Below are 21621 nucleotides of genomic sequence, written 5' to 3'. Positions count from 1 at the left end.
TGACACACGTCAACCCACCCTGACATCGTGACACACGTCAACCAGCTTGACACCGTGACACACGTCAACCAGCTTGACACCGTGACACACGTCAACCAGCTTGACACCGTGACACACGTTAACCCACCCTGACTTTGTGACACACGTCAACCCACCCTGACACCGTGACACACTTCAACCCACCCTGACATCGTGACACACGTTAACCCACCCTGACTTCGTGACACACGTCAACCCACCCTGACACCGTGACACACGTCAACCCACCCTGACTTCGTGACACACGTCAACCCACCCTGACACCGTGACACACGTTAACCCACCCTGACTTCGTGACACACGTCAACCCACCCTGACACCGTGACACACGTCAACCCACCCTGACACCGTGACACACGTCAACCCACCCTGACTTCGTGACACACGTCAACCCACCCTGACACCGTGACACACGTTAACCCACCCTGACTTCGTGACACACGTCAACCCACCCTGACACCGTGACACACGTTAACCCACCCTGACTTTGTGACACACGTCAACCCACCCTGACACCGTGACACACGTCAACCCACCCTGACATCGTGACACACGTCAACCAGCTTGACACCGTGACACACGTCAACCAGCTTGACACCGTGACACACGTTAACCCACCCTGACTTCGTGACACACGTCAACCCACCCTGACACCGTGACACACGTCAACCCACCCTGACATCGTGACACACGTTAACCCACCCTGACTTCGTGACACACGTTAACCCACCCTGACTTCGTGACACACGTCAACCAGCTTGACACCGTGACACACGTCAACCCACCCTGACACCGTGACACACGTTAACCCACCCTGACATCGTGACACACGTCAACCAGCTTGACACCGTGACACACGTCAACCCACCCTGACACCGTGACACACGTCAACCCACCCTGACATCGTGACACACGTCAACCAGCTTGACACCGTGACACACGTCAACCAGCTTGACACCGTGACACACGTTAACCCACCCTGACTTCGTGACACACGTCAACCCACCCTGACACCGTGACACACGTCAACCCACCCTGACATCGTGACACACGTTAACCCACCCTGACTTCGTGACACACGTTAACCCACCCTGACTTCGTGACACACGTCAACCAGCTTGACACCGTGACACACGTCAACCCACCCTGACACCGTGACACACGTTAACCCACCCTGACACCGTGACACACGTTAACCCACCCTGACACCGTGACACACGTCAACCCACCCTGACACCGTGACACACGTCAACCCATCCTGACACCGTGACACACGTCAACCCATCCTGACACCGTGACACACGTTAACCCACCCTGACTTCGTGACACACGTCAACCCACCCTGACACCGTGACACACGTCAACCCACCCTGACTTCGTGACACACGTCAACCCACCCTGACATCGTGACACACGTCAACCAGCTTGACACCGTGACACACGTCAACCCATCCTGACACCGTGACACACGTTAACCCACCCTGACTTCTTGGCACACGTCAACCCACCCTGACACCGTGACACACGTCAACCCACCCTGACTTCGTGACACACGTCAACCCACCCTGACATCGTGACACACGTCAACCAGCTTGACACCGTGACACACGTCAACCAGCTTGACACCGTGACACACGTCAACCAGCTTGACACCGTGACACACGTTAACCCACCCTGACTTCGTGACACACGTCAACCCACCCTGACACCGTGACACACTTCAACCCACCCTGACATCGTGACACACGTTAACCCACCCTGACTTCGTGACACACGTCAACCCACCCTGACACCGTGACACACGTCAACCCACCCTGACTTCGTGACACACGTCAACCCACCCTGACACCGTGACACACGTTAACCCACCCTGACTTCGTGACACACGTCAACCCACCCTGACACCGTGACACACGTCAACCCACCCTGACACCGTGACACACGTCAACCCACCCTGACTTCGTGACACACGTCAACCCACCCTGACACCGTGACACACGTTAACCCACCCTGACTTCGTGACACACGTCAACCCACCCTGACACCGTGACACACGTTAACCCACCCTGACTTCGTGACACACGTCAACCCACCCTGACACCGTGACACACGTCAACCCACCCTGACATCGTGACACACGTCAACCAGCTTGACACCGTGACACACGTCAACCAGCTTGACACCGTGACACACGTTAACCCACCCTGACTTCGTGACACACGTCAACCCACCCTGACACCGTGACACACGTCAACCCACCCTGACATCGTGACACACGTTAACCCACCCTGACTTCGTGACACACGTTAACCCACCCTGACTTCGTGACACACGTCAACCAGCTTGACACCGTGACACACGTCAACCCACCCTGACACCGTGACACACGTTAACCCACCCTGACATCGTGACACACGTCAACCAGCTTGACACCGTGACACACGTCAACCCACCCTGACACCGTGACACACGTCAACCCACCCTGACATCGTGACACACGTCAACCAGCTTGACACCGTGACACACGTCAACCAGCTTGACACCGTGACACACGTTAACCCACCCTGACTTCGTGACACACGTCAACCCACCCTGACACCGTGACACACGTCAACCCACCCTGACATCGTGACACACGTTAACCCACCCTGACTTCGTGACACACGTTAACCCACCCTGACTTCGTGACACACGTCAACCAGCTTGACACCGTGACACACGTCAACCCACCCTGACACCGTGACACACGTTAACCCACCCTGACATCGTGACACACGTAACCCACCCTGACTTCATGACACACGTCAACCAGCTTGACACCGTGACACACGTCAACCCACCCTGACATCGTGACACACGTCAACCTGCTTGACACCGTGACACACGTTAACCCACCCTGACTTCGTGACACACGTCAACCCACCCTGACACCGTGACACACGTCAACGCATCCTGACACCGTGACACACGTTAACCCACCCTGACTTCGTGACACACGTCAACCCAGTCTGACACCGTGACACACGTCAACCCATCCTGACATCGTGACACACGTCAACCCACCCTGACATCGTGACACACATCAACCAGCTTGACACCGTGACACACGTCAACCAGCTTGACACCGTGACACACGTTAACCCACCCTGACTTCGTGACACACGTCAACCCACCCTGACACCGTGACACACGTCAACCCACCCTGACACCGTGACACACGTCAACCAGCTTGATACCGTGACACACGTCAACCAGCTTGACACCGTAACACACGTTAACCCACCCTGACTTCGTGACACACGTCAACCCACCCTGACACCGTGACACACGTCAACCCATCCTGACATCGTGACACACGTCAACCCACCCTGACATCGTGACACACGTCAACCCACCCTGACATCGTGACACACGTCAACCCACCCTGACACCGTGACACACGTCAACCCACCCTGACATCGTGACACACGTTAACCCACCCTGACTTCATGACACACGTCAACCAGCTTGACACCGTGACACACGTCAACCCACCCTGACATCGTGACACACGTCAACCTGCTTGACACCGTGACACACGTTAACCCACCCTGACTTCGTGACACACGTCAACCCACCCTGACACCGTGACACACGTCAACCCATCCTGACACCGTGACACACGTCAACCCATCCTGACACCGTGACACACGTTAACCCACCCTGACTTCGTGACACACGTCAACCCACCCTGACACCGTGACACACGTCAACCCACCCTGACTTCGTGACACACGTCAACCCACCCTGACATCGTGACACACGTCAACCAGCTTGACACCGTGACACACGTCAACCCATCCTGACACCGTGACACACGTTAACCCACCCTGACTTCTTGGCACACGTCAACCCACCCTGACACCGTGACACACGTCAACCCACCCTGACTTCGTGACACACGTCAACCCACCCTGACATCGTGACACACGTCAACCAGCTTGACACCGTGACACACGTCAACCAGCTTGACACCGTGACACACGTCAACCAGCTTGACACCGTGACACACGTTAACCCACCCTGACTTTGTGACACACGTCAACCCACCCTGACACCGTGACACACTTCAACCCACCCTGACATCGTGACACACGTTAACCCACCCTGACTTCGTGACACACGTCAACCCACCCTGACACCGTGACACACGTCAACCCACCCTGACTTCGTGACACACGTCAACCCACCCTGACACCGTGACACACGTTAACCCACCCTGACTTCGTGACACACGTCAACCCACCCTGACACCGTGACACACGTCAACCCACCCTGACACCGTGACACACGTCAACCCACCCTGACTTCGTGACACACGTCAACCCACCCTGACACCGTGACACACGTTAACCCACCCTGACTTCGTGACACACGTCAACCCACCCTGACACCGTGACACACGTTAACCCACCCTGACTTTGTGACACACGTCAACCCACCCTGACACCGTGACACACGTCAACCCACCCTGACATCGTGACACACGTCAACCAGCTTGACACCGTGACACACGTCAACCAGCTTGACACCGTGACACACGTTAACCCACCCTGACTTCGTGACACACGTCAACCCACCCTGACACCGTGACACACGTCAACCCACCCTGACATCGTGACACACGTTAACCCACCCTGACTTCGTGACACACGTTAACCCACCCTGACTTCGTGACACACGTCAACCAGCTTGACACCGTGACACACGTCAACCCACCCTGACACCGTGACACACGTTAACCCACCCTGACATCGTGACACACGTCAACCAGCTTGACACCGTGACACACGTCAACCCACCCTGACACCGTGACACACGTCAACCCACCCTGACATCGTGACACACGTCAACCAGCTTGACACCGTGACACACGTCAACCAGCTTGACACCGTGACACACGTTAACCCACCCTGACTTCGTGACACACGTCAACCCACCCTGACACCGTGACACACGTCAACCCACCCTGACATCGTGACACACGTTAACCCACCCTGACTTCGTGACACACGTTAACCCACCCTGACTTCGTGACACACGTCAACCAGCTTGACACCGTGACACACGTCAACCCACCCTGACACCGTGACACACGTTAACCCACCCTGACACCGTGACACACGTTAACCCACCCTGACTTCGTGACACACGTTAACCCACCCTGACTTCGTGACACACGTCAACCAGCTTGACACCGTGACACACGTCAACCCACCCTGACATCGTGACACACGTTAACCCACCCTGACTTCGTGACACACGTTAACCCACCCTGACTTCGTGACACACGTCAACCAGCTTGACACTGTGACACACGTCAACCCACCCTGACACCGTGACACACGTTAACCCACCCTGACATCGTGACACACGTCAACCAGCTTGACACCGTGACACACGTCAACCCACCCTGACACCGTGACACACGTCAACCCACCCTGACATCGTGACACACGTCAACCAGCTTGACACCGTGACACACGTCAACCAGCTTGACACCGTGACACACGTTAACCCACCCTGACTTCGTGACACACGTCAACCCACCCTGACACCGTGACACACGTCAACCCACCCTGACACCGTGACACACGTTAACCCACCCTGACTTCGTGACACACGTTAACCCACCCTGACTTCGTGACACACGTCAACCAGCTTGACACCGTGACACACGTCAACCCACCCTGACACCGTGACACACGTTAACCCACCCTGACACCGTGACACACGTTAACCCACCCTGACTTCGTGACACACGTTAACCCACCCTGACTTCGTGACACACGTCAACCCACCCTGACACCGTGACACACGTTAACCCACCCTGACTTCGTGACACACGTCAACCCACCCTGACTTCGTGACACACGTCAACCCACCCTGACACCGTGACACACGTTAACCCACCCTGACACCGTGACACACGTCAACCCACCCTGACACCGTGACACACGTTAACCCACCCTGACTTCGTGACACACGTCAACCCACCCTGACACCGTGACACACGTTAACCCACCCTGACACCGTGACACACGTTAACCCACCCTGACTTCGTGACACACGTTAACCCACCCTGACTTCGTGACACACGTCAACCCACCCTGACATCGTGACACACGTCAACCAGCTTGACACCGTGACACACGTCAACCCATCCTGACACCGTGACACACGTTAACCCACCCTGACTTCTTGGCACACGTCAACCCACCCTGACACCGTGACACACGTCAACCCACCCTGACTTCGTGACACACGTCAACCCACCCTGACATCGTGACACACGTCAACCAGCTTGACACCGTGACACACGTCAACCAGCTTGACACCGTGACACACGTTAACCCACCCTGACTTCGTGACACACGTCAACCCACCCTGACACCGTGACACACTTCAACCCACCCTGACATCGTGACACACGTTAACCCACCCTGACTTCGTGACACACGTCAACCCACCCTGACACCGTGACACACGTCAACCCACCCTGACTTCGTGACACACGTCAACCCACCCTGACACCGTGACACACGTTAACCCACCCTGACTTCGTGACACACGTCAACCCACCCTGACATCGTGACACACGTTAACCCACCCTGACTTCGTGACACACGTCAACCCACCCTGACACCGTGACACACGTCAACCCACCCTGACTTCGTGACACACGTCAACCCACCCTGACACCGTGACACACGTTAACCCACCCTGACTTCGTGACACACGTCAACCCACCCTGACACCGTGACACACGTTAACCCACCCTGACTTCGTGACACACGTCAACCCACCCTGACATCGTGACACACGTTAACCCACCCTGACTTCGTGACACACGTCAACCCACCCTGACACCGTGACACACGTCAACCCACCCTGACTTCGTGACACACGTCAACCCACCCTGACACCGTGACACACGTTAACCCACCCTGACTTCGTGACACACGTCAACCCACCCTGACACCGTGACACACGTTAACCCACCCTGACTTCGTGACACACGTCAACCCACCCTGACATCGTGACACACGTTAACCCACCCTGACTTCGTGACACACGTCAACCCACCCTGACACCGTGACACACGTCAACCCACCCTGACTTCGTGACACACGTCAACCCACCCTGACACCGTGACACACGTTAACCCACCCTGACTTCGTGACACACGTCAACCCACCCTGACACCGTGACACACGTTAACCCACCCTGACTTCGTGACACACGTCAACCCACCCTGACTTCGTGACACACGTCAACCCACCCTGACACCGTGACACACGTTAACCCACCCTGACACCGTGACACACGTCAACCCACCCTGACACCGTGACACACGTTAACCCACCCTGACTTCGTGACACACGTCAACCCACCCTGACACCGTGACACACGTTAACCCACCCTGACACCGTGACACACGTTAACCCACCCTGACTTCGTGACACACGTTAACCCACCCTGACTTCGTGACACACGTCAACCCACCCTGACATCGTGACACACGTCAACCAGCTTGACACCGTGACACACGTCAACCCATCCTGACACCGTGACACACGTTAACCCACCCTGACTTCTTGGCACACGTCAACCCACCCTGACACCGTGACACACGTCAACCCACCCTGACTTCGTGACACACGTCAACCCACCCTGACATCGTGACACACGTCAACCAGCTTGACACCGTGACACACGTCAACCAGCTTGACACCGTGACACACGTTAACCCACCCTGACTTCGTGACACACGTCAACCCACCCTGACACCGTGACACACTTCAACCCACCCTGACATCGTGACACACGTTAACCCACCCTGACTTCGTGACACACGTCAACCCACCCTGACACCGTGACACACGTCAACCCACCCTGACTTCGTGACACACGTCAACCCACCCTGACACCGTGACACACGTTAACCCACCCTGACTTCGTGACACACGTCAACCCACCCTGACATCGTGACACACGTTAACCCACCCTGACTTCGTGACACACGTCAACCCACCCTGACACCGTGACACACGTCAACCCACCCTGACTTCGTGACACACGTCAACCCACCCTGACACCGTGACACACGTTAACCCACCCTGACTTCGTGACACACGTCAACCCACCCTGACACCGTGACACACGTTAACCCACCCTGACTTCGTGACACACGTCAACCCACCCTGACATCGTGACACACGTTAACCCACCCTGACTTCGTGACACACGTCAACCCACCCTGACACCGTGACACACGTCAACCCACCCTGACTTCGTGACACACGTCAACCCACCCTGACACCGTGACACACGTTAACCCACCCTGACTTCGTGACACACGTCAACCCACCCTGACACCGTGACACACGTTAACCCACCCTGACTTCGTGACACACGTCAACCCACCCTGACATCGTGACACACGTTAACCCACCCTGACTTCGTGACACACGTCAACCCACCCTGACACCGTGACACACGTCAACCCACCCTGACTTCGTGACACACGTCAACCCACCCTGACACCGTGACACACGTTAACCCACCCTGACTTCGTGACACACGTCAACCCACCCTGACACCGTGACACACGTTAACCCACCCTGACACCGTGATGCCATGACATCCTGACACCAGAAAGTGAGCAAGCTGCTAAGTTGCTGATCGTTTTCATGGTTTTGCTGGTTCAATGATCAGGACAAGAGGGGCTAGACTTCCTCCCTTCGGTCTCACTCTGGCATAGTGGGAGGGAGAGGGGGAATGGAGAGGGAGGAGAGGGGAGAGCAGGAATCAGAGGGATGTCGACTGGCTAAGCCACAGCAGGGAGAGAGGAAGGTACCTGTCTGAAGACAATGTTGAATGGGAAAACTTCAAAGAAGAAGTCGCTGGTGAATGGCAACATTTCCTGCTCATCTGTGTCCTCCTTCTGAATGTAGCGGTAGGCAGAATTATCAAAGTTCAACCTGGCTCAAGGAACAGACAACGTTAGTGAGGGGAAAGGGTGTGAGAAAGGGTGGGAAGGAGGGGGATGGGTGGGAGAGGTCGAGGGTGGGAAGGAGGGGGAGGGGTGGGAGAGGTCGAGGGTGGGAAGGAGGGGGAGGGAATGAGAGGAAGGGGAAGGGTGAGAGAGGGTGGGGGAAGGGGTGAGGAGGAAGGGGTGGTAGGGGATAGAAGGGGTTGTGTGGGAGCCAATAGGAACATAGGACGTAGGAACAGGAGTTGGCCAAAAATGGCCCATCAAGCCTGCTCCGCCATTCAATACGATCATGGCTGATCTAACTTATGACCTAACTCCACCTACCTGCCTTCTCCCCATATCCCCTAATTCCTCTATCATGTAAAAATTTTTCTAACCGAATTTTAAATATGTTTCATGAAGCAGCCTCAACCACTTCCCTGGTTAGAGAATTCCAAACATTCACTACTCTCTGGGAAAAACTATTTTTCCTCATCTCTGTCCTAAATCTACTCCCCCGAATCTTGAGACTGTGTCCTCTGGTTTGAGTTTCCCTGAACAGCTCAAAAAAACTTCCTACATCTATCCTATCCATATCCTTCATAGTCCTATATGTTTCTATAAGATCTCCTCTCATTCTTCTGAACTCGAGCAAATACAATTCTAGACGATTTAATCTTTCATCGTAAGTCAACCCCTTCATCCCAGGGATCAACCTAGTAAACCTCCTCTGGACCGTCTCCAAAGCCAATATATCCTTCCTCAAATATGGAGACCAGAACTGGACACAGTACTCCAGGTGCGGTCTCACCTTGTACAGTTGCAACATGACCTCCCTACTCCTGAATTCAATTCCTCTGGCGATGAAGGCCAACATTCCATTTGCCTTCTTAATAACCTGCTGAACCTGCAACCTAACTTTTTGCGATTCATGCACAAGCCCTCCCAAGTCCCTCTGCACAACAGCATGCTGTAGTTTTTCACCCTTTAAATAATATTCAGCTCTTTTATTTTTCTTGCCAAAGTGGATAACCTCACACTTACTAACATTGTACTCCATCTGCCAGACCTTTGCCCGCTCATCCAGCTTAACTCTATCCCTCTGCAGACTCTCCACATCCTCATTACAATTTGCTCTTCCACTCAATTTGGTGTCATCTGCAAACTTGGCTACACCACATTTTGTCCCCTCCTCCAAGTCATCAATGTAAATGATGAACAGTTGTGGGCCTAACACCGACCCCTGCGGCACCCCACTTACCACTCTCTGCCAACCTGAAAAACTCCCATTTATCCCGACTCTCTGCCTCCTGTCAGACAACCAATTTTCAATCCAGGCCAATAGACTTCCCCGAACTCCACTTTGCTGTAACTTTCTGATTGTGCAGCACCTTATCAAATGCTTTCTGGAAATCCAAATATACAACATCAACCTGTTCCTCTCTATCCAACGCACCCATTATATCCTCAAAGAATCCTAACAAATTTGTCAAACAAGATCTTCCCTTTCTAAAACCATGCTGCGTCTGCCTGATTGAACCCTTACATTCCAAAAGTTTCACTATTTCATCTTTAATGACAGCTTCAAGCATTTTTCCAACTACAGACGTCAAGCATATTGGCCGATAATTTCCAGTCTTCTGCCTACATCCCTTCTTAAAAAGTGGCGTGACATTTGCTGTCTTCCAGTCTGCCGGGATCTGCCCAGAATCCAAGGAATTTTGGTCTATGACCACCAATGCATCAACTATAACTTCTGCCATTTCCTTCAGAACCCTTGGATACATATCATCAGGACCAGGTGATTTGTCTGACTTTAGTCCAATGAGTTTCTCCATCTCTACTTCCTTTGTAACAATTATTTTATCAAGGCCCTCCCCAACATTTGCATCCTTAACTCCGCACTTGGGCATGCTGGACGTGTCTTCCACCATGAAGACTGACACAAAATATTTGTTCAATGCCTCGGCCATTTCCTCATTTTTTGCTACCAGTTTTCCTTTCTCATCCTCCAAGGGTCCTATGTTAACTCTGGCCACCCTCTTCCGTTTTATATATTTATAAAATTTTTTGCTTTCTGTTTTTATATTTTGTGCCAATTTACTTTCATAATCCTTTTTCCCATTTCTAATGAGGGGGAGGGAGTGAGGGGAAGGGGCAGGATGGGGTGAGGGTAGTGGGACAGCATGTGAGCAGGCAGGAGAGGGGTTGCAAGGAACCAGGGTGCACAATGGTAGCTGAGGGCAGTGGATGAGCATGAACAGGCTGGGGTGGGAGGTGCAGGAGAGAGTGGGGAAGAGGATGATGGGACCGAGGGGAGTTCTCATCAGGAGGAGCACAGGGGTCATCTGCTGAGCAAAGAGGGGAGGGAGCACCTTGACCACCTTTCACCTGTGGACTTGTGGGCTGTGACCAAGGCAGGGCACCTCTGTCTCTCCTGCATCCTGGCATGTACAAGAATGTCAGGTATAGGAGTAGAAATAGGCCATTCAGCCCATTGAGTCTGCCCCACCACTTAATCATGAGCTGATCCATATCCCCACTCAGCTCCACTGCCCTGCCTTCTCCCCATAACCTTTGATGCCTTAGCTAATCAAGAATCTGTCAATCTCTGTCTTAAACAGACCCAATGACCTGGCCTCCACAAATGTCTTCGGCAACAAAGTCCACAGATTCACCGCGAGAAAGGTCGGAGTCACCACAGGAAAGGTCGGGGTCGGGGTCGCTGCAGGAACTGCTGCTCGTACCTCATGGTCACGTGTGAGTAATCTCCCACTGACTGCTCTGACAACACTTCGACGTGGATGTCTGTATCATAGAACTGCTTGCCCATCTGCCGCAGCTGGCCCATGGCGTAATGAAGGTATCCCCTCCGTTTACTCCTGTTCACAACCATCAGAACCAGGGTTAATGGTTCAATCTTAAATTTACACACAGCACAGTTACAGCCATTTCAGTCCATGAGCCTGTGCCACCCCAGGACCCTCCTCCTGACCCCGGGACCCTCCTCCTGACCCCAGGACCTTCTCCCTGACCACAGCACCCTCTCCCTGACTCCAGGACGCTCCCCTGACCCCAGGGCCCTCCACCTGACCCCAGGACCTGCATCCTGATCCCAGGTCCTGCCCCCTGACCCTGGGATCCTCCCCATAACCCCAGGACACACCCCTGACCGCAGGACCCTCCCTGCTATACCTGTAGTGAAGGGTAACTCCCGTAGCCGACTCCTCCTGGCAGAAGAAGGTGGGAGGCTGTACCTTGGGGTAACTGAAACGCAGATACTCATGCAGATTATCCAGTCCATTCACAAAGTCACGCACATGCCTGCCCAGGACCTGTTGGGGACAAGAAGCAGTGTGAGGGGTAGCCACTCACACACAGACAACATAATAGTCATGGTTTCCCTCAGACTCCTTCCTCGTCCCCCTCGGCAGCCAGTCCTACAGGGAGCCTGGCTCTGGGGCCTGACGACTGGCCCAGGACCAAGCCCCTTGGCCTGCTGAGAGAGTCCAGCGCTGCTGTGCCCTGCGTGTCCTGGCCTCATGGTCAGTGGTCTATGCTTCACTTTCCACCTCTCGTTTTTCCAACATCTCCATCTGGGCCATCTGCAACCAGGGAGAGTTTCCCTGTGCACCCAGGGAGTACAGAGTCCACACAGGGATGGGGTGTGCCAGAATCGCAGGAGTGGCGGAGGGAGAGACAACTGTGGCGGGCAAGAGGTTTCTCGACACACTTGGACAGGAAGGGGATAGAGGGATGTCTCGGGTCAGGACGTGGTTTCATTTGAACCACGTTCAGCACAGACACTTGGGGCCGAAGGGCCTCCTCCTGTGTTCTGTTCTGTGTTCACTCATCTTCTCATGACTACATATTTAAAAGCAGTCCTCAGCATTGCCGTCTATCCCTATTCCCAGAGCCATCCTTCCTCCCGCAGTTTGCTGTGCCCTCTCTCCCTTCTCCACCCATTACTTCCTGCCTTTGGGACCATGCACCCCCACACCCCATCCCTGCCCTCTTACCTTTTAGTTTAGACACCTGTCTACATTTTACTCACACCTTAAAGGGCTGAGGCTCGACACATTGGTTATGTATAAAAAGAACACAGAACACTACAGCGCAGTTCAGGCCCTTCAGCCCTCAATGTTGTGCTGATCCATATATTCCTTAAAAAAAACCCTCCCTACCCCATAACCCTCTATCTTTCTTCCATCCATGAATCTATCTAAGAATCTCTAAAATGCCTGTAATGTTCCAGCCTCGACCACCATTCCAGGGCCCCACAACTCTGTGTAAAAATAAACTTACCCCTGACATCTCCCCTAAACTTCCCTCCCTTCACTTTGTACAGGTGTCCTCTGGTGTTTGCTGATCCTGCCCTGGGAAACAGGTACTGGCTGTTCACCCTGTCTATGCCTCTCATAATCTTGTAGACCTCTACCAAGTCTCCTCTCATCCTTCTAGACTCCAAAGAGCAAAGTCCCAGCTCTGCTAACCTCACTTTATGAGACTTGTTTCCCAATCCAGGCAACATCCTGGTCAATCTCCTCTGCCCCCTCTCCATTGCTGCCACATCCTTGCTGGAATGAGGTGACCAGAACTGAACACAATACTCTTTTAAGTGTGGTCTCAGCAGAGATTTGTAACATGACCTCTCTACTCCTGAATTCAATCCCCTATTAATGAATCCCAGCATCCCATGGGTCTTCTTAACTATCCAATCAACCTGTGTGGCAACCTTGAGGGATGTGTGGATTTGAACCCCAAGGTCAATGATCTATGTTCTTGAGGGAGACGAGTGTGAAAATTGCAGGGCCCTGATGGATATATTCAAAATGTCCTTAGCCACAGGTGAGGTGCCAGAGGATTGGAGGGTAGCTCATGTGGTCCTGTTGTTTAAAGGGGCTCTAAAAGTAAACCAGGTAACTATAGACCAGTGAGCTTGATGTCAGTAGTGGGTAAATTATTGGAAGGTGTTCTGAGGGATAGGATATATAGGTATTTGGACAGCCATGGGCTGATTAAGGACAGTCAGCGTGGCTTTGTGCGTAGGTCGTATTTAATTAATCTTGTAGACTTTTTTGAGGAAGTTACCAAGAAGGTAGATGAAGGAAAAGCTGTGGATGTTGTCTACATGGACTTTAGTAAGGCCTTCAACAAGGTCCCACATGGGAGTTGGTTCACTTAAGTATCCATGGAGAGGTTGTAAACTGGATTTGAAATTGGCTGTGTGGGAGAAAACAGAGTGGTAGTGGATGCTTGCTTCTAAGACTGAAGGCCTGTGACAAGTGATGTGCCTCAGGGATCTGTGTTGGGACCAATGTTGTTTGTCGTCTATATCAGTGATCTGGATGATAATGTGGTAAATTGGATCAGCAAGTTTGCTGATGACATAAAGATAGGAGGCGCTGTGGACAGTGAAGAAGATTTTCAAAGCTTGCAGAGGGATCTGGACCAACTGGGAGAATAGGCTAGTAAATGGATGATGGAGTTTAATGCAGACAAGTGTGAGGTGATGCATTTTGGAAGGACAAACCATGGAAGAATGTACAGTAAATGATCGGGCACTGAGAAGTGCGGAGGAGCAAGGAGACTTGGGGATACAGGTACATTGTTCTATGAAAGTGGCATCGCAGGTGGACAGGGTTGTAAAGAAAGCTTTTGGCATCTTGGCCTTTGTAAATCAAAGTACTGTGTATCGGGGTTAGGATGTTACATTGACGTTGTATAAGACATTGGTGAGGCCAAATTTGGAGTATTGTGTGCAATTCTGGTTGCCTAACTACAGGAAGGATGTCAGTAAGATTGAAAGAGTTAAGAGAAGATTTACTAGGATGTTTCTGGGTCTTCAGGAATTGAATTACAGGGAAAGATTAAACAGGTTAAGACTTTATTCCTTGGAACGTAGAAGAATGCGGGGATATTTGATAGAGGTTTACAAAATTATGAGAGGTATAGACAGAGAAAATGCAAGTAGGCTCTTTCCACTGAGATTGGGGGAGAAAAATACAAGAGGTGATAGTTTTAAACTGAAGGCGAAAGGTTTAGGGGGAACATGAGGGGGAACTTTTTCACTCAGAAAGTGATAGGAGTGTGAAATGAGCTGCCATCTGACTTGGTGAATATAGGTTTGTTTTAAAAGTAAATTGGATGGATACATGGATGGGAGAGTTCTGCAGGGTTATGGAATGGAAGCAGGTTATTGGGACTAGTGGAATAGTGGTGAGCACAGACTAGAGGGGCCAAAAGGCCTGTTTTCTGTGCTGTAGCATTGGTTCTTCCTCCCTAACACAGGAATGTGCTTCACCCATACCCACCTCCCTCCCTGTCCACAGGAATGTCCCTCTCCTACACCCCTCTCCCTTCCTCCTTGCCCACAGGAACGACCGTCTCCCTCACCAACCTCCCTCTCTCCTTGTCCCAAAATATGGGCCGGTCCCCATCATATGCAGCCCTTCCCCCTCAGCTCCTGTCCAATCAGCACTGACCTTGAGGATCCTATCGTATCCGTATTTCCCCACGAATCCCAGGAAATAGATGCCCCAGGAGTTCATCAGCTCGCTGTAGGGAGTGCCGGTGACCCCACTGGCTGCCATGGCAATGCGGGGGATGACGCTCTCACTGTAGACCTGAGGCAGGGCAACCATAATGAGGTTAGAGTAGGGGTAAGACACCGCTGTCTGGGACCTCCTCTGGGTCCCTACCATATGGGGCCAGACCATCTGGGTCCCCACCATCAGGGACTTCACCATCTGGCAGTCCTCCATCTGGGAATCCACCATCTGGATCCCCACAACCTAGGTCCCCACCAACTTCATCTCTCTGTCTGGGTCCACACCGGTTGACAGTCCTCTGTCTGGGGTTCCACCAGGTACCACATACCACAGTGACTGACCCGTCCCCACCAGTACTGTACCCTGGTGTTACACAGGGACAGACCCGTCCCCACCAGTACAGTACCCCAGAGTTACACAGGGTCAGAACCATTCCCACCAGCACTGTACCCTGGTGTTACACAGTGGCAGACCTGTCCCCACCAGCATTGTACCCTGGTGTTACACAGGGACAGATCCATTCTCACCAATACTGTACCCCGGTATTACACAGAGACTAGCATTGTACTCCCGTGTTATAATGTGTCTGATAGACACACATGAGATCAATTTTCAAGAACTTCTCTCCTACCAACTTGCTGCACACTTCTGTTGGAGTGGGAATCAGGTACCGATCACAATGAATGTTCTTGTTTTTTTTTAAATTTTTTATTTTTCACACCATAAATCACATTAACCATGGTACACACTTTTTCCTTTTCACACATATACAGTGCCATTTTCTCCCCCCCCCTCCTCCCATCCCACCCTCCCTACCTCCCCCCTCCCGTCCATTTAAGGTATACAATCTAGGATACATTAAACCAGTCAGACAATGTTGTCATTCAATAAAAATACACCAGAAATTCTACTGAGTCCATTCTTTTCATTTCCTTTTCCTTCCGTTAACTTAGGTAATGATTGTCCCCGGTAGGTTTTCGCTGTTGTATTTAATGTAAGGCTCCCATATTTGTTCGAATATTTCAATATTATTTCTTAAACTATATGTTATTTTTTCTAATGGAATACATTTATTCATTTCTATATACCACAATGAATGTTCTTGTTGATGGTTACCTTGTAATCACCATACGATCTAACTTGTCCATCCACTTTAGGAATGCATGCTAGTAGGGTTGCCCATTCACTGAATTCAACCAGAACAATCACCCCTTCATGTTGCATGCAGTCCAATTCCTTTCAACAGTGGTTCGTAGATCATTTGGTACATTACGGGCTTTATGGAAAACAGGAACCACGTTCACCTCAACAAGGAAAGTTGCCTTGAATTCCTTCATTTTACCCAACTCTTGCCTGAATATGTCCGTATACTTCTCTTGTAACACTGATCCAGCATCTATGCTGATAGCCTACTGTCCTCGTGAAAAGATCTTTGACTAATCTAACTGGAGCTCAGCTAACCACGAGCGTCCAAACAAAGGAGGTGCATTTGAATCAGCCACCAGAGGAATTACCTTCTCTGTTCCTGGAAGCAAACATTGGCTGAAATTTCTCCTGCTATTCCCAACTGATTTTATACAGTTTTCCTTTTCTGTTAGCACATGGTGTTAATTTATTATCTCCAATCATAGTCAATGTGGAATCTCAGGGCATATGTCCTTGTGGCTGGAACAATTATGGTTCCTATTCTGCAGCTATTAAGGGCACAATCATGGAATTTTACCGCTACGCGCACAGCCGAGAAAGGGAAGTGCAGGAATTCCTGCTGCGCGATTGATCCTGCAGGATCCCTACAAATTATTGGAGAAAGCCTGCAGTGTAAATCGTACCAGATACATTAATTGTCAGTCATCCACTCGACTTCCTGTCCAACCCCCAGGACTGTCACACTCAGGGACTTGCAGTCCACAAAGGGGTCCAGTGTGAACAACCACACGGGCAGTAATTATGTTAATTTTTCTGTGATTTTCCCACATTGCAGTCTAAAAGCGGTAAACTTTCTCCCACCTCAGATGACTAGATCAAACATAAAAGGTGTGAATTGGTGCTGTTTACCTCATGAGTAACAAAGGAGTGAAGTCTGACGTCAGCTCGCTCCCGTACCAGCTTCCACACATCGTCCCCATAGGATTCCTTGATGAAGTCATGCAGACTCTCACACAGCAACCCATACATCATGAGTGAGGGGTGACAGTACACAGAGCTGCAGTGTTCCTGCGTCTGGCCGGTGTGTTCACCAACTTATTAATGTGAGGCTCTTCTGCTGGCAGCTGGCACAGACAACCTGGGCATGGAGAGGTGGCCTTCAACAGCACATGCTCACCTCATTGTCAACAATGTCAGAAACACCTTCCCTGCACCCTTGACCTCATTCACTTGCCCCATCTTGGGTATACATATCCAGCAGTGAAGTCAGGGCCCAAGTCTCTGCTCACTGCACTCACTGCCTGGGGTCTCTCAGCCTCTGCTTGGGACATGTGGCATCCCTCTGCAGTCCCTGGAGGTTCTGACATAACTGTGTACACCAGCCCTTCCCAATGGGGGTCATTACTGGTGGGGACAGGTCTGTCACTGTGTAACACCGGGGTACAGTACTGGTGGGGACGAGTCTGTCCCTGTGTATCACCAGGGGTACCCGGGTACAGTACTGGTGGGGACGAGTCTGTCCCTGTGTATCACCAGGGTACCAGGGTACAGTACTGGTGGGGACGAGTCTGTCCCTGTGTATCACAGGGGTACCCAGGTACAGTACTGGTGGAGACAGGTCTGTGTATCACCGGGTTACAGTAGTGGTGGAGACAGGTTTATCACTGTGTAACACTGGGGTAAAGTGGTGGAGACAGGTTTATCACTGTGTAACACTGGGGTACAGCAATGGTGGGGTCTCACTCCCTCCCACCTCCCTCCCTCTCTCCCTCCCTCTTCTCCACACTCCCTCCCTCCTCCTCCCCCTCTCCCTCCCTCCCTCCACCCCCTCTCCCTCCCTCCCTCCACCCCCTCTCCCTCCCAACCTCCTCCCCTCTCACTCCCTCCCTCCCTCCCTCTCTCTCCCTCCTCACACTCCCTCCCTCCCTCACTCTCCCTCCTCACACTCCCTCCTCCCACCTCACTCTCTCCTCCCCCTCTCACTCCCTCTCTCCCTCCCTCTCTCTCCCTCCTCACACTCCCTCCCTCCCACCACCTCACTCCCTCTCCCCCTCCCTCTCTCCCTCCCTCCCTCTCTCCTCCCTCTCTCCCTCCTCACACTCCCTCCCTCCCTCCTCACACTCCTCCCTCCCTCCTCACACTCCCTCCCTCGCTCCTCACACTCCCTCCCTCCCTCCTCACACTCCCTCCCTCCCTCTCTCTCCCTCCTCACACTCCCTCCCTCCCACCTCACTCCCTCCTCCCCCTCTCACTCCCTCTCTCACTCCCTCCCTCCCTCCCACCTCACTCCTCCCTCCCCCTCTCACTCCCTCTCTCCCTCCCTCCCTCTCACCTCCCACTCTTCTCCACACTCCCTCCCTCCTCCACCCCCTCTCCCTCCCAACCTCCTCCCCCTCTCACTCCTCCCTCCCTTCCTCTCTCTCCCTCCTCACACTCCCTCCCTCCCTCTCTCCCTCCTCACACTCCCCCCTCCCACCTCACTCTCTCCTCCCCCTCTCACTCCCTCTCTCCCTCCCTCCCTCCCTCTCTCTCCCTCCTCACACTCCCTCCCTCCCACCTCACTCCCTCCTCCCCTCTCACTCCCTCTCTCCCTCCCTCCCTCTCTCTCTCCCTCCTCACACTCCCTCCCTCCCTCCTCACACTCCCTCCCTCCCTCCTCACACTCCCTCCCTCGCTCCTCACACTCCCTCCCTCCCTCTCTCTCCCTCCTCACACATCCCTCCCTCCAACCTCACTCCCTCCTCCCCCTCTCACTCCCTCTCTCCCTCCCCTCCCTCCCTCCCACATCACTCCTCCTCCCCCTCTCACTCCCTCTCTCCCTCCCACCCTCTCTCCCTCCTCACACTCCCTCCCTCCCTCCTCACACTCCCTCCCTCGCTCCTCACACTCCCTCCCTCCCTCCTCACACTCCCTCCCTCCCTCCTCACACTCCCTCTCAGTCTCTCCATCCTCTCACTCCCTCCCCTCATCCCCTCCCTCCTCACATTCTTTCCTCCCTCCCTCCTCACACTCCCTCCCTCCCTCCTCACACTCCCTCCCTCCTCACACACTCCCTCCTCCTCACACTCCCACACTCCCTCCCTCCCTCCTCACACTCCCTCTCAGTCTCTCCCTCCTCTCACTCCCTCCCCTCATCCCCTCCCTCCTCAAATTCTTTCCTCCCTCCCTCCCTCCTCACACTCCCTCCCTCACCTCCACACACCCTCCCTCCCTCCTCACACTCCCTCCCTCCCTCCTCACACTCCCTCCCTCCTCACACTCCCACACTCCCTCCCTCCCTCCTCACACTCCCTCTCAGTCTCTCCCTCCTCACACTCCCTCTCAGTCTCTCCCTCCTCTCACTCCCTCCCCTCATCCCCTCCCTCCTCACATACTTTCCTCCCTCCCTCCTCACACTCCCTCCCTCCCTCCTCACACTCCCTCCCTCCTCCTCATACTCCCTCCCTCCTCCTCACACTCCCTCCCTCCCTCCTCACACACTCCCTCCTTCCCTCCTCACACTCCCTCTATCCCTCCTCACACTCCCTCCCTCCTCAAACTCCCACACTCCCTCCCTCCCTCCTCACAATCCCTCTCAGTCTCTCCCTCCTCACACTCCCTCTCAGTCTCTCCCTCCTCTCACTCCCTCCCCTCATCCCCTCCCTCCACACATTCTTTCCCTCCCTCCTCACCCTCCCTCCCTCCTCACACTACCTCCCTCCCTCCTCACACTCCCTCCCTCCCTCCTCACACTCCCTCCCTCCCTCCTCACACTCCCTCCCTCCCTCCTCACACTCCCTCCCTCCTCACAGACCCTCCCTCCTCCCACACTCCCTCCCTCCCTCCTCACACTCCCTCTCAGTCTCTCCCTCCTCACACTCCCTCTCAGTCTCTCCCTCCTCTCACTCCCTCCCCTCATCCCCTCCCTCCTCACATACTTTCCCTCCCTCCCTCCTCACACTCCCTCCCTCCTCCTCTCACACTCCCTCCCTCCCTTCTCACACTCCTCCCTCCCTCTCTCCTCCCTCACACTCCCTTCCTCCCTCCTCACAACTACTCCCTCCTCCTCACACTCCCTCCTCCTCCTCACACTCCCTCCCTCTCACACTCCCACACTCCTCCCTCCCTCCTCACACTCCCTCTCAGTCTCTCCTCCTCACACTCCCTCTCAGTCTCTCCCTCCTCTCACTCCTCCCCTCATCCCCTCCCTCCTCACACTCCCTCCCTCCCTCCTCTCACTCCCTCCCCTCATCCCTCCCTCCTCACATTCTTTCCCTCCTCCCTCCTCACATTCTTTCCCTCCCTCCCTCCTCACATTCTTTCCCTCCCTCCCTCCTCACACTCCCTTCCTCCCTCCTCACACTCCTCCCTCCCTCCTCACACTCCCTCCCTCCTCCTCACACTCCCTCCCTCCCTCCTCACACTCCCTCCCTCCTCACACTCCCACACTCCCTCCCTCCCTCCTCACACTCCCTCTCAGTCTCTCCCTCCTCACACTCCCTTTCAGTCTCTCCCTCCTCTCACTCCCTCGCCTCATCCCCTCCCTCCTCACATTCTTTCCCTCCCTCCCTCCTCACATTCTTTCCCTCCCTCACCTCCTCACATTCTTTCCTCCCTCCCTCCTCACACTCCCTTCCTCCCTCCTCACACTCCCTCCCTCCCTCCTCACACTCCTCCCTCCCTCCTCACACTCCCTCCCTCCTCACACTCCCTCCCTCCTCACACTCCCACACTCCCTCCCTCCCTCCTCACACTCCCTCTCAGTCTCTCCCTCCTCACACTCCCTCTCAGTCTCTCCCTCCTCTCACTCCCTCCCCTCATCCCCTCCCTCCTCACACTCCCTCCCTCCCTCCTCTCACTCCCTCGCCTCATCCCCTCCCTCCTCACATT

General features: G+C 53.8%; 1 protein-coding gene across 1 annotated transcript in view; it reads right to left on the bottom strand.

The window, feature by feature from the left end:
• LOC138746687 (soluble guanylate cyclase 88E-like) overlaps nucleotides 1–18390 on the bottom strand; it is a 60043-nt gene extending 41653 nt beyond the window's left edge. The window contains exons 1-6 of the mRNA XM_069904983.1: nucleotides 17662–18390; nucleotides 15541–15681; nucleotides 12251–12390; nucleotides 11803–11937; nucleotides 8939–9062; nucleotides 8646–8780 (exon numbers count right to left, since the gene is read on the bottom strand). Coding sequence (XP_069761084.1) covers nucleotides 8646–8780; nucleotides 8939–9062; nucleotides 11803–11937; nucleotides 12251–12390; nucleotides 15541–15681; nucleotides 17662–17784 — 798 coding nt within the window. The 5' untranslated portion in view covers nucleotides 17785–18390. The remainder of the gene's footprint in view (nucleotides 1–8645; nucleotides 8781–8938; nucleotides 9063–11802; nucleotides 11938–12250; nucleotides 12391–15540; nucleotides 15682–17661) is intronic.
• Nucleotides 18391–21621: the final 3231 nt, after the last annotated feature.

This window comes from Narcine bancroftii, chromosome 12 (genome assembly GCF_036971445.1).
Source record: "Narcine bancroftii isolate sNarBan1 chromosome 12, sNarBan1.hap1, whole genome shotgun sequence".
Lineage (NCBI taxonomy): Eukaryota > Metazoa > Chordata > Chondrichthyes > Torpediniformes > Narcinidae > Narcine > Narcine bancroftii.
Note: the sequence above shows the minus strand (reverse complement) of the source record. Positions and strands in the feature narration are given on the sequence as shown.